At 34.7% G+C, this 14,763-nt stretch overlaps 1 protein-coding gene across 4 annotated transcripts in view; it reads right to left on the bottom strand.

Annotated features, from left to right (window-relative positions):
- LOC145675853 (uncharacterized) overlaps positions 1-14,763 on the bottom strand; it is a 224,961-nt gene that overhangs the window by 122,209 nt on the left and 87,989 nt on the right. For all 4 annotated transcript variants that reach the window (XR_014129229.1, XM_081746616.1, XM_081746617.1 and 1 more), the window contains exons 13-14: positions 7,015-7,087; positions 2,229-2,313 (exon numbers count right to left, since the gene is read on the bottom strand). Coding sequence is in view for 3 of the 4 variants with exons in the window: in XM_081746616.1 (XP_081602742.1) it covers positions 2,229-2,313; positions 7,015-7,087 (158 nt within the window). In the remaining variant the exon portion in view is untranslated. The remainder of the gene's footprint in view (positions 1-2,228; positions 2,314-7,014; positions 7,088-14,763) is intronic.

The raw sequence follows: 14,763 nt of genomic DNA, 5'->3' as shown, positions 1-14,763 counted from the left end.
AGTATTTCGAACGAGTAGCAAAAAGTAACAAGGAATTGAAAATCTTACTTCTTTCAAAGGACTTTACTTCGAAAAATGTTAAATAAGTATTACATCCAGTTACTTACATGGTTTTTCGATAGACATAAAGATAATAATTCCGTTTACAGCAATTTTGTACCTTAAATTATTTCGGAGATATGAAAAAAAATTTGATATACTACTTAAAATGGTGTATTTGTGGGAACTTTCTAGGACATACTTTGCTTCTATGAAATTACAACAACAGTATTTGGTAGGTGTAATTACACAAGTTCTCACGATTACATAATTTTAAGCAGTTTTGCACACTTCACCAATGTTTACCATACTCCAGAACAGTTTGAGATATCAAAGTGCTAAAAACTGAAACACCATTTTCACATCTATTGAAAGTCGCCTATGCAATTAGATTAGGTACTTTTATAAGCAATTTTTCGAAATAAAGGCTTTAGAAAAAGGTCAAATTTTTAATCATTATAGTATTAGACACTAAAGTATTTTGAATGTGCACTGCTCCTTCTGTATTACTTGCGTTGTTACTGCTGTAGAGGCCACCAAAATTTGGATGCTTGTGATATGTGGCGTCCTTAGTTTGCAACACTGAATAAAAAAATTATATTTAAAAAGTTTTCGTTTAACGTTAGATTCGAAATGTGTAATAACCTGACGTAGTGCCACTTGAAAAAAGTATAATTTTATGTTGGGTTGACAACACTGTTAACCTTATGGTATCATATGTCAAAGAATGTTCCCCTGAGGATGCTTGCATAGTACAAAATTCAAGTGTTTTCTGTCTATTAGTTTACAAGGATGTATCAAGAAAAATCAAGATATATCAATGATCCACCCTATATATATATATATATATATATATATATATATATATATATATATATATATATATATATATATATATAAAGGGTGATTTTTTAAAACTCACGGAATTAATTTGGGTATAGAATTTCTTAACAGAACTCCGATTTTCATGCGGTTTGTGGCAAATGATCAAGGAAGGATGGGAGATTTGTGGCACCATGTTTACTGGTTTAAATTCATCCGGGGTAATACTGACCACGCCTCAAGAAAAACCGCAAATATTCGCCAGTGTACCTTACAATTGAAATCAAGTGCGGTGCGAAGTGAAGATTTGAGTTTTCTTCGTACATTGAAACCTCGCCAAGGTCAATAAGAATAAGAAATAGGAAACTGGGCCGTTTTATTGGGAATTGCGTTGTACAATTCTGTGCTACTGTGTGAATATAATCAGGACACAGTGAGAATAGTGTACTTTTTTTGGAGCAACATGAGTTTATCGTTAAAAGTGTTTGGTAAACGGAATCTGTTGTTGCTTCGCGAAGGTCATTTAGAAACAAATTTGCCTCACGTTCTGCTCCAGATAGTAACATAATATACCTATGGTCGCTAATGAATAAATTGGAAGAAACAGGATCGCTTCTAAGTGAGACAGAGAAGCATCGGGCCCTGTAGGCTGCTCTGTTGAAAATGTCATTTATCGACACCTTAGGTCGCCCAAGAAATCTCTCCGTTGTTTGTCGCAAGAAATCGGCTGTAGCTATTCAACATGGGATTTTTGGGTGTTACCGCTAACACTTAATTTGTATACTCACTCAACACTTAATTTGTATTCTGCAATTTCGCTTCAAAAATCCAAAACCTCATTCCAAGTGCAAGGTACATTGGCGAATATTTGCTGTTTTTCTTATGGCGTGGCCGATATTACATCGGATGGATTTAAATTTAAACCAGTAAACGTAGTACCATAAATCTCCCATCCTTACTTGATCATTTGCCATAAACCGCATGAAAATCGGACCTCAGTTAGAAATTCTAGACCCAAATGAAATATAAAATTGTTTGTGCTTGTTGTAGTCTATATCATTGTTGGTTCTATATCAGCAATGTATTATAACATAAAATCCGTTACAATGGAAACAGAAGTCGCAAAACACTCATTGTCAAAGTGAAGTCGTATCTATGAATATATATATATATATATATATATATATATATATATATATATATATATATATATATATATATATATATATACATGGTATATCATGTTCACGTATCAAGTATCATGTATCATGTTCACAAGTATCATGTTTACAAAAATAATGTCAAAAGAAACAAAATAGCAAAACCCAAGCGTTAATTCCATAGTCATTACAAATGAAATCACTTACTAATGGAAATCTCATCTAAAATTCGTCGAAGGTCGATATTTTCCATATAATCACACTCTTCCTCGTTACACCATTCATTTCTAACCTAAAGTAAAAATGAAAAGATAAAAGTCACATTGTCACGTTCTCAACTAATGTAATTAACATTAATAGTGTATTAAATCAGTTTCTATAGTCTTTTTTCTCCGCATTTTCATCGTCCTTTCCTTTTACTTTCATTTTTAAAAATCAATCAAAAGGATAATACATATATCATAAGCTGTCTACAGAATTCATCCGATTTTGACCAAACTAAGCTTGTACACTGTGAATGTGAAATATTTTTCTGTGCAAACCTATGATTCCCAAAATACAGGCAATTGAAGTTAGGATTTGAACTGAAATTAAGTCAAAAGAAAGAAACGAAGACGAAACGGTCGCTTCGTATTAGAGCGTGCCCCTCTGGTACGAGGGAAAAATGAATTATTTTAGTTTTACGTCCTATGGTTATGTAGTGTAGGCTAAAGGAGACGGTGATAATGAGAATGAATAAAACCACCACACACGGACTTTTATCCACCACAAAGCCGATTTGGCGCCAGTTGGGACCGAACCAGGACCCAAAGCAGCAGAGACGAACGCTTTGCCACTGATCCACTATGACACTCATTCTGGTGCGAGATGTCTATGGTTCGATTCCTAGTAATGCGAGTTTCTGGTGAACAACATCGTGTCCGTGGGTTTTCTCGGGTTTCTTTTGTTTCCTCCCACATACCCATTCAACCTATTATTTTATAATCATTCACTTACATTAATCATTCGTTTTCTTTAGCTTAAAGAGCATAACCGGGAGTAAAACTAGAAATTCAATATTATTTCCTTAATTCAAGAAAATAATGTAACAGAACTTCCTAATACGAATGAGATACGTAAATGTATCTGTTCCTTCTGACTCCAATGCCGTGCCGTGGAAAATCAGCACCCGGGACGAGAGTATACGATGCCCCCCCCCCTCCCGTACATATGAGTGATGTCGACAGACCAGTCGCGAAGCGCCACCATGGTTGTCACAAAGCGTAATAAAATTTTCAAAAATAAATCCTGCTTTTCCTTGATTTTGAGCAGTTTTTATTACGTTTTCCTTACATTATATATATATATATATATATATATATATATATATATATATATATATATATATATATGGGAAACTATACAGTCGTGGGCACTCTGATAGTGATGGGCACCTATGCCAACTATTTTCAAATAATAAGAGTCTGAGCGCCTGTAACGAGCTATTGACGACTTTCAAATGTTGGCATGCCTTTCTTCTTTACGCTCACAGTTTGTCAATTGTCTTCTTTCTTTCGTGTGTGTGGCAGGGTGTAGACAGGTGCGCGATGTGAAACGTTGTGATGGTTGTTGTTCATTTCTAACGAATTCTTTTAATCAGATATGTGTACTGATTAAGGTTTCGTTTCATTATAAATCAATTGTAAATTAAAATTTTGTGTTTGAAGTGATTATTAAATGATAAGAGCACTTCACGCTAACGAGATGTAAGTCTAAATGAGTTTTGCTCTCAAATCATGAGGTGCTCACCACTGTATTTTAATTTAATGGAACATGACAGTGATGGGCACCTAGTGCCCATAACTATATTTTACTATATGAATTTTTTTGTCTTTATTTTAAGCCTAAAGTGCATTTCAAGCTGTTGTGTTAATTGCTCGAAAATTTCATGAAATTTAAAGGTTATTTAACAGTGATGGGCCCAGTGCCCATTACTGTAAACTCACTATGCCCATCATTGTATGTTTATATTGGATTAAGCCACGACCTCCTTTGTTATACAAGCCAGAACCTTGAATGTGGCAACTGCGCAAATCGGCCTGCCACAGACTATCCACCTTCAACAGTTGGCAGTTCACAGACTATTTCTCTACCATTTTAGCGAGGATCCTCCCTTTCTCTAGACATTAATGCAGAGAATTTGGGCAGCCGGCTGTGCTGGGTGGATAGTCTGTGGAAGGCAAAAAGGCGCAGTTGCCATTTCAAGACTGGTCTGTATAACAATAAAGGCGGCCGTGATTAAGTATAACAATAGAACTAGGCTTATTTTATAGAGAACCCTTTCTGCAAAACATGTATTAAATACAAGGGAGTGTATAACTACGATCTCGGTATAGGGCCCATTATAATCGGGTTACTTAAATAGATTTAAGTTTCTCATGTATCTGATTACATTTAATTTTAGGGAAAAGGTGTAAATCTTCACTATTACCAACATGAAAGGAAGGTTTCGACGCTTCGACTCAGCTAGACCTAGATCGTGATCCCAAAATAGAACAAGAAGGGAAAGCACTGCACAAACGTCAGTGTGCGTTGGAAGTCCGAAGCCTCTTTTTTCATATTGTTAAGTGTACAGTTTTTTCCTTGAAAATTAATAACAAGGCCTACAGTCCTCGCGCTAGGAGAAACGCCAGTGAGTTACGTTGTGGCCATGTACAGTACTTACACGTGAAGTTATGGAGTACGAAATAGGCCTAGTTGCTTTTTAAGCTGAATTCTGTGATGTAATGGCCAGTGTCTATCGGTGGTTTTTGCATTGATGCCTCGGATGTGATTACTCAGCACATCATTTGCCACTGCTGTTAATACCGGCTCTTAAGAAACTAATCACAGCGCAGCGTTTTCACTCAGGTAGCTGCCCGAGTTAGTTTGCGGCACTGAGAGAGGACTAAATTATTTCCAAGATTATGTAAGTACAATTTAAATGCAATCAAGTTTTCGTGATTTGACTTATGAAAAGTTTTGTGATTTACTTCGGCCCGAGAAGTGTAACCAAATAAAACAGTTTACAGATAAAGTTCCAAATGGTAATGAAGGAAAATGTGAAGATTTTTATCTTTGTAAGATACTTGAAGAATTTTCTAAAGATGAAACGCTCATAAAAATCCACACAAATGATGAGTTGCCGTCAGATAAAGCCTCAAACTTACCAAGATTACAACAGACTGAAAGTGCTATAGCAGAACAACTTGAGGAAGCAAACACTTATCTACAAGTTGAGGTGACACCAGAAGAGCAAAACAGAACTACTGACCGGCTAAAATGTATCCAATCAAGAAATCAGATATGCCGATTTTTAAGGACTGTTTGGTATGGCCAGAAACGCCAAAGAGGAAAGGTCGCAATATTCAAAGATTCTCATTTGTAATAACATCAGATAAATGGAAAGAACTGCACAAAGAGGAAAGAATTACAGAAGAAAACCAAGAGAGGGAGAAATTGGAGAGAAAGAGGAAAAGAGAAGTTAATCAGTCAGGTCCAGCTGGGAAAGTAGAAAAAAGACACGAATATACTCATAGTGTTAATCTATTTTCTTCTGAACGTACAGGTATAACTGGAGCTTATGTGGAGAAATTACCTTCTGGCCCTCCGGCTAAGCGAGTGCCTTTTGGCGAACTGCAAGAGAACAAAAATGAGGGAGTTCATTCTTGTTCAGCATCCAAAGAAGATTCAAACATATTGAAAGTGAGGGTGTTGGAAAACAGTACGGAACAATTAGAAAACCGTCCTTTTTCACTTTCTGGATTGTGTAACCAGTGTGGCGAGAATGTAGGATCTCGTTTACCAGGAATGAACTGCAAACGCTGTGGACAGGCTTTTCATAAAGCTTGCCTTCTTGCTGTGGAGAAGCCTACGATTATGATGTATGTTGCTGTATCCAATGTTTGCAGATCTTAGACCTAAGTGAGAGTGACAGCGATTAGGCAAACAGAGTGCCTAATTTCATAAGTTCTTAATTTTTTTTATTAAAAGTGTTACTATAAAATTACAAAAAGTCAAAACGAGATGCTGTATTATGCATTTATGTAACAAAGTAATGTATCTTGACATTATTAAATAATTTTAGAAATTTCTGCACAGGTGCCCATAACTGTAATCAAAAGTGCCCAACTCAGTCTCTGTAGGGCCCATCACTATAAAAGTTATAGTATTTTTTTAAAAAAATATATTACACGTACCTAACATTACATTTCATTCTGATATCATATTTATTTTAAAGCCCATACTGTAACGATATTATTTGACAAATATTAGATACATATGGCCAAATGTATAAAAGTTATAAATTAATTAGTTAAAAAATATGCCTTAAGGTGCCCACGACTGTATAGTTTCCCCTATATATATATATATCTTTTTTTCCTCACGAATTTTGAGCCCCTCTTACTTCGGCGCCCGGGGCCGTGCCCCGCTCGACACCCCCTTCCCCTACGGCACGGTACTGCCTGACTCGAACGTTTGCTTCTAGAAATTCAGACTATACAGATCCCAAAATACCTGGCAAATCCACATACAACAGTTTGTCAATTGTCACTAAAACTATATTTGTTATATGGCATAACAAAATAAGCAGCCTAATTGTCAAGTATCTTGTATAATTGAGCGAAGTATAGCAACCTTAAGGACTTCTCGAGATGCTGTAAACGTATTTTCTATTCTATTCTTATAATTACAAATAAAATAGCTTCTAAATATTATTTTCTCATATTATTAATATTTTAATAAAGTCTAGTACCACAGTGGTTCTCTAAATCATTACGTAATTTCAATTTAAAACAAGACAAAAAGTGAAATATAGCTAATCGAAAAAAAAAACAGCTAATTATTGCCAAAAAATACACACACGAAATTCCTTTAAAAAGAAGTCAGCTCTCTAGTTCCCAAAAATTTAGTAAAATAATACATGATTTCATGGTGTTACATTTAAACGCAATTTTTAAATTGTTAATCTTACTTTCAGTGCGTCTTCTAAAACTTCTCGGCCGCCTTTAGGAAGCAGATCAGTACACAACCAGTAATACAGAGACCTGAAATAGAAAGTATTTATTCTACTACGTGCCAGTAATTCTTTTTCTTATAAATTCTTTCTTACTACTAGCAACTTATTTTATACTCCTTGTACAATAATAAAATGATTCTTTATGTAAATGCAAATCTTAACAAAAATAAAACAAGAGTTTAATAAACAAGCTTGCTTCGTTGAGAAGTTAAACGTAGAAAATTACGTGATATACAACTTCGGATACCCATGCTTTCCGAAGAATCCTGTCAATTTTTCAAATCTAGATTTCCTTTAAATCAAACGAAGATTTTCAATAAAGATTTAAAACTCCCGTAAGATCAATGATAAGATACTTAATAATATCATAAATGAAATGTAATTTTTTAGTGCAGCCTTGATTTGTACCATTTTAATTTTTTGATATTTTGCTCACTGGAATCTTTCACTATGTTACCCACAAAAATGCATTCTTGCAGAATTAATATCGGTATCTTTATATAATTTAAAACAGAAAAGATTGCAAAGGTATTACCAGAAGACTATTGAGTTTAAGTAAGGGACAAAAATGATTAAAAAAAAACAAAGAGAAAGTGGTCGTTCGCATTTTGAGGGAAATTCCGCTTTCAGGTATTTTTAATTTTCAAATCCCACCGCCCAATAACACTGTTTCCAATTGAAAGGAAGTAAGAGTAGTTAAAAACCAACAAAGGAAATCATATTTGATACATGAATACTGTATAACTGATTTCCAAACGACTGTATTCTAATATGATTATGGGTTCCCGTCACTCTTTACAAACTTCATATATTATATTCACCGAATATTTGACCTAAGTTTATTGTATAGATATGATTATCTTTATTAGGTCTTAAGTTTCAAGTTATTCAAATTTTCCCAAGCCATTAGCATTTATAAGAAGAGTTTCTACCGAACTTTATTATTATTATTATTATTATTATTATTATTATTATTATTATTATTATTATTATTATTATTATTATTATTATTATTATTATTATTATTATTCGTGGTTCCACTTATCCCTAAACCTTGCCACTTCTAATTAAGGATCATTATATATATGAGCACCTTCTTAATAGTCGAGCTTTCGACCTTATATCGAACATTGTGTTTAATATATTACTATGGCACTGAAACTGATCTTACTAATATGATAGATCTAATCAAGAAAAATATCTTTTTGAAGATGGACTAAAAGAAAATGTTCCTACCCGTACGCCCAAAGTTGTAGCTTGGCAGGGATGTTAAGGATTGAATACCTTCATAACTGATACTTTCATCTTCTACATATTGTGAAAATTCATACTTCGGAAGAAAATTATGAGAAAAAAGTATTTTGTTGTTCATGGATCGAAGCCCTTCGATAAGCACGTGAAAACTTGTTGATTTACACTGACAGAAAAATTCCACATCTCAATTTCTGCCTATATTTGTAAAGCCGTAGGCAATACAACAATAGAATTCTTTCGTATGATCTCTGAAGGAAATTATTCACGTTGTTTTCATTCTTGTTTTGTAACATGACGGTTTACCAGTAGTGCTGTAACACTGTAAGTACGAATTAGAGCTGGATTACTCTGAATTGACAAGAAATATCTTCTTTTGTAAGAGATGTGGCTTGCCACATAGTTATATTTGACTCAAATGGTAATAAGAACGATCCTTCTAAATGAAACTTCACACATTAATTTCGTCCAAAGTTACAAATATATAACTAACTCCCCTTTTCTGCTCTTTGAACATAGCAGAAGGTACGTTAAACTAAAATACAAATTGCTGAGCAAAGCAACGCTTATTATAAAATAATAAATGTGTGACAGTTTCGCCAACTAACTGAACATATTGGCTTCATCAGATACTGACAGTGTCTCATGAAGCCAATATGTTCAGTTAATTGGCGAAACTGTCAGTATCTGATGAAGCCAATATGTTCAGTTAATTGGCGAAACTGTCAGTATCTGATGAAGCCAATATGTTCAGTTAATTGGCGAAACTGTCAGTATCTGATGAAGCCAATATGTTCAGTTAATTGACGAAACTGTCACATTTATTATTTTGTAATAAACGTTTCTTTGCTCAGTAATTTGTATTTTAGTGTAAGTTTTTCAATATAGCAAAGCTAGTATGAATCAGTTAGTTATCAGATGGTACATTCAATTAGTACTTGACTGTTAGTCAGATCGGTACTAATATTATTTTCGCAAACGTCTTTTGCGATGTTTTATTCCACTGGGTAACTTAAAACAAATTTGATGATATTTCAACTAGCTTGCTACAGCCTTGGCTATATCATATTGCTAATAGCAATAATACTAATATGTTTATACCTCTTTCATAGTCAGTATAAGGGTAAAAGGTCCGTTACATATATGGTTATAAAGGTAGGTTCACGTATATGTATTTGTATAGGTGTGTTTTAATATTAGAGATCATTGGACCATATTCTTGTCATATTATTTCACAATATTCTATAATCTCAAACCTAGTCGTGTTAAATATAAACTAATAATTTGCTGAGCAAAACTATATATTTTCATTCAAATTCAACACGTGCTACAGTTTCGCCTACTAACTCTTTGGCTTCATCAGACACTATGTGATACAGGATAACTGTAAAATCGTATATACATACAACAAATAATATATCTTTCTTCTGATTGGCTACTGGCAGCAGCAAATCCCTTTCAATTATACTTATTTGAAAATTTCTATATAGATGTATTCTATTGTTGCTAATTACACAAAATTTTAATCAAAATATATAGTTTTGCTCAGCAAATAATTAGTTTATATTTAATTATAACAAAGCAAAGCTACTACTTATGGAAAATATCACTAATTGTGTTATGTTTTGGTAGTTGATTGCCTGTTATCCATTATTAACCGTACAGATCGTTGAAGTTAAAAGATAAGGTTAACTTTCTTAAAATTTCAGGTTTAGATTTCAATGCAACAATTATCGATGAATTTCTAATATCATAAATTGATACTCTTGTATTACATAGGCGATACTCACTAGATATGATGCCAGTCTTGGTTTCTGAAAAATCTTAATTCTGGAAGTTCAATGCCACTATTGCTGATTGATTAAAACTCTTATATCAATATATAGTAGGGTAAAATTAGAAATTGACCCGGAACTAAATACTATTGAAATAATCTTTGGGATATGAGATCAGGTAGCTATGAGTGAATTAACCAGTGAATGCTAAAATCTGGAAGTTTGCGAAATTCGAGAAATTTCAGGTTGAAGTTGTAACTCAAAATTGCGTTTTGAAACAAATGCTGCTATTGAAGTAATATCAGTTAGTACACACAAAAGTTGTTGTATGCATGCAGTGCAATATATATTTCGTTCGTAATAAGACAGTGGCAATTTATAATAAAAATGTGTTGAAATTTCAATATTGGTACAGATGGTTATACACAGGGTGACTCAAAAGTCCGGCACGATAAGACAAATGAGTAAAATTTGCATCTGAGGCGCGAGGCAAACATGGATGAGAATAAAAGTTGAATATTTTCAAACGTAGTTTGCAATTTTGTGAAAAGAAAGTCTCCACAACGCTTTCAACATATTGCCCCTGACTCAACTTTAAAAATTCAAATTGTTGTTTTCTGACTCCTTATTATAAAAATAATTAAAATATATCTGTATGAATTTTCGTTTCAGTGTAATTTATATTAAATAGCCATTTTCTACGCTGCATGAATTCTTTATTATTTTATTTAAACACAAAATACTTCTTTGAATTATCTTATAACTTTATGTTTGCTTAATTTCAATGTTTAATTTCTTGTTTCTGAGCCTTGTATGCAAGTAACTGCAACCCAATGATCAGTTATTATTTGTTTTGTTTGTGAAGTTGTTTTCTATATGCTGTCTTGATTGCATTCCTTGCCAATATTTATTTCTCCTTAACCTCTGTACATGCAAGTCGTAATGACGCGTTTTGTATTTGTTTCACTAATAAAACAAATTTTGATCACTTTTCTTCCTAGAGGCTTCTAAGTTTGTGTATTTACTTTAATATAAGCACTACTTTTTATGAATTCTTGTTGTTACACCACATACTTCTTTGCATTACCTAGGTATATACGCATTCACACACAACCCCCTGCGATCCTTTTAGATTCGTTCACGAATTCAGAGTTTACGGTACGCACACTTCAGTGCTCCGGTATACCGACGCACATTAGCACAATGTTTAATTATGAATTTAAGTTTTTTTTTTTCTAATTAGAAGTTTACTTCGCAATATGAATCGTCTACGGAAATTTTTATGCTTTCACGACCATAAGTGCAGCCATCGCCGTAGCAGTATAGACATGCAGACATAAACTTTAATCTATGTTTTCCGCAGGAGCAGGTCGTGCTACTACATAATTTTCTTCCTAATGTTTTGCACAGACAACGTACAATTTTTAAGATGGAATCAGGTGCTGGAGGTTCAAAACCCCCATCAGTAGTTTCCGTATAAAGCTGATGATCTTTGAGTACCGTACCCCATTCAAGAGGATCTATTTCTGTCGTTGATAAAGTTTTTCATTGCTGTACTTGCATGTAATTTCTTAACGAGTGAAAATGCACGGCTTTCGGTGGGAGCTACTCGGAAACTGTCCCGACGCTATTGCTGTCATTCGCATGTAGGGATAGAGGGATATCGTCAGTTTGTGTACCGCCATAAAAAATGACGAGAAATTGCTTGCCTGCTTTTAAGACTGAATCCAGTGACGAATTATCTGAAAGAAATACTGTACTTCTCTACATTCTTGAGAGGTTACGTTCTTTTGAATTGTCTTCAGAACTTTTGCCTTTCCTTGGTGCTGGCATTGTTAGGCCCGCTAACTGCATGAATGAACAGGAGATGCCTGCAAACTTGTGGTCCAATGTGACGCTGGTTACTTCTGACATCATAGAGTGGTTTCTGCTCATGTCTCTTTCCCTTTGCAAGTGATTTCATGAAAATTTTACCACTGAATCATTAGCATGATACAGAACCATCGCCAGTACATCTGTGTCATAAGCCACATCTGTAACTTGTTCTTCCTACGAGCCATGCTAATTGCACTGTAAATAATTAACGTGTCATCATCATTCTGTGCTCTGTAGATGATGGGGTCATTTGATCTCAACTCTGTAGACAACAGATCTATTAGATGATTAATGTTCTTTTCATTTAAGAGGAACGCATGTTTGTTATCGTATGCTGGTGCGCTCATTGAAATTTTTACATTGGGTGCTGCAGGATGAATCCTTCGGCGTTGATGCTCATTGATGCTCATGGTCTTTGATGGAGGGCAACAGTCAAATAATACTATGCATGAAACACGAAAATGCTAACAGAAAAATTTTGCAATATGACTGAAGCACATCCATCCATAAATGGAGTTTAGATCATACTACGTGACGAAGCAACATCCACCATCAATAACGAATGACTCCGATAGCTCAGGTTCCTCAGACGCCTGTGGTATAAGGCTTTCAAATCCTTTTAGAAGTGAATGAATTAGTGCAGTGTTTGGTGGTGTGGGAGTGAGTTCATATGCGAAATACTGGAATGGTGTGTGCTCGAGCTCAACGAGTCTAGCAAGTCGTCACAAGAGTTGACTTGTCGAAATAGTGAATACTATTACCAATGTGAACTCCTTTTCCTACTCCTGAGCAACATAATTAATCGTGACGGGGACATATAGCCTCGTTGCTGACGTCCCCATTAACCCCCTACTCTATCTATATCCTTTTCCTACATGCTGTGATGCTTTTGCTTGGTCAGTCTTCAATCTAACGGCATTCCAAGGTTTGTCATCCAATGTCTGTTGTATTCCATTACCAACAACTTCTACAACGTCATAGTTCAATTTGTCACCAACTTCTGCCATAACGCCCGTGACTACATTACGCAACGATGAGTCGTACACTGAAAAAGGTTGATGTTTATTCAGCCATTGTATTATAAGTCTTAGATTACTCCGATCCTTTTTCATACGTGATGACAATAGCTCACAATATTGTGCACTCTGTTGGTGTTCAGTTCCAGTTAAAGATCTCCAAATATATGTACACATTGAATCCATGTGTTCCACGTATTTTGTGTCATTCCACGACCGGGGGTTAAACTTCAACTATTGATAACAGGTATCGTACCCTGTTCAATTGCAAGTCCCGAGGAATTCCTTTTCAGTTTTCTGATGTTCGACGGATGCCATGATTTTCATGGTTTTGAAACTGATCGTATAGACACGGATGTGTAAATTGTAACTGCTGCATCATTCGTTCACACTTAGCGTACATATTGTATCCTGTCGCAGCAAATATAGGTAGCATGCATGCCTCAGCAGGAAATATTTTATACAGAAGTAAAATAAGTATATAAAATAAACATACAAAATAATTTTAACTTTGTACGGATGTTCTATATTTTATCTATTTGTCCTAGGGTGCCAGACATTTGAATCGCCCTGTATAAGGAAAATACAACAATATAATTACTATTTTCTATTTAATAATTTAAAACATTATTAGACACAAAATAAATATATAAAATATATACATAAACAATAATTATGGTTATGTCAAATGTGTTACATAAATCCAAACAGCAAAATTTGTTGAAAACTGTGGTCCAAAATTCAAGCACTCATAGAAGAATTTTCGCAAAGTGCCATGCTTTAGCATTTCACCTATGAAGAGTACCAATACCCATTAACGTTAGAGCGAAAGATCATTTCAATAGTATTTAGTTCTGGGTTGTGAGAAATTTTCGGCTATTTTTACCCTGCTAATACGTGTCTTGTACTTTTGAATAATAATAATAATAATAATAATAATAATAATAATAATAATAATAATAATAATAATAATAACTAGTAATGGTGTGCATTGTAGAAGCAAGTGATCCTCCCATTTCCCTCTTGCTAATTTCAGCCCCAAACTCTACGAAAAAGTCTCTAAACCCAAACAAAGATACACTATGTCTAATAAGAACCGGAGTATTTTACGAAATACATTACTTGCATGTCCTTCACTACTTACTTACTTCAACATCAAGCAGTAAAGTGTCCCTATGCAGGGTAGTCCCTAATGCTCTTGTCTTTGGTGTAAGCGGCGCCCGGGTTCGATTCCTGGTGCAGATACTCGGTCGAAAAAGTGTAAAAACTTTTTTTCACATCGCCCATCCTGAATGAGGTTTTCCTGGATTTTCCTCATTCACATCAGGCAAATGCTGGGACGGTACCTCACCTAATGGTCCCAGGCAGTTTCCTTCCTTTCCGATTCCCCGTGCAGTGTGATCACCAAGAGACTTCATCCTTCATACGTGACGGGATAACAAAGCCACAGATACCGAAAGCCCAGAAATCTAATTGCTAGCCCTAACCTAATCAAGCAATAGAGACGATTGGGAACCCTCAGAAATATTCACACCATATTACACCAAAATCCAACGACGTTTTCGAAAACTATCGTGGACTTTTTTCAATCATAGGGCGAACGGAGAGTATAGTGACTCCTCATTTTTTTTACTGACATTGGAGAGTGCGTGAAAGCCTCAATAAACATACACATATTATTGTGTAAAATGGGATATCTTTTAGGAAAGTATTGCGGAATAAACTTTAAATAGGAAGCAAGCAGTGCGGAGGGGGAGGGAGAGATAAGCTCACACACTCGTACTTCA

Source organism: Thermobia domestica, chromosome 18 (genome assembly GCF_964235325.1).
Source record: "Thermobia domestica chromosome 18, izTheDome1.hap1.1, whole genome shotgun sequence".
In the NCBI taxonomy this organism is placed as follows: domain Eukaryota; kingdom Metazoa; phylum Arthropoda; class Insecta; order Zygentoma; family Lepismatidae; genus Thermobia; species Thermobia domestica.
The sequence above is the reverse complement of the archived record's forward strand: the minus strand, read 5'-3'. Positions and strand labels throughout refer to the sequence as shown.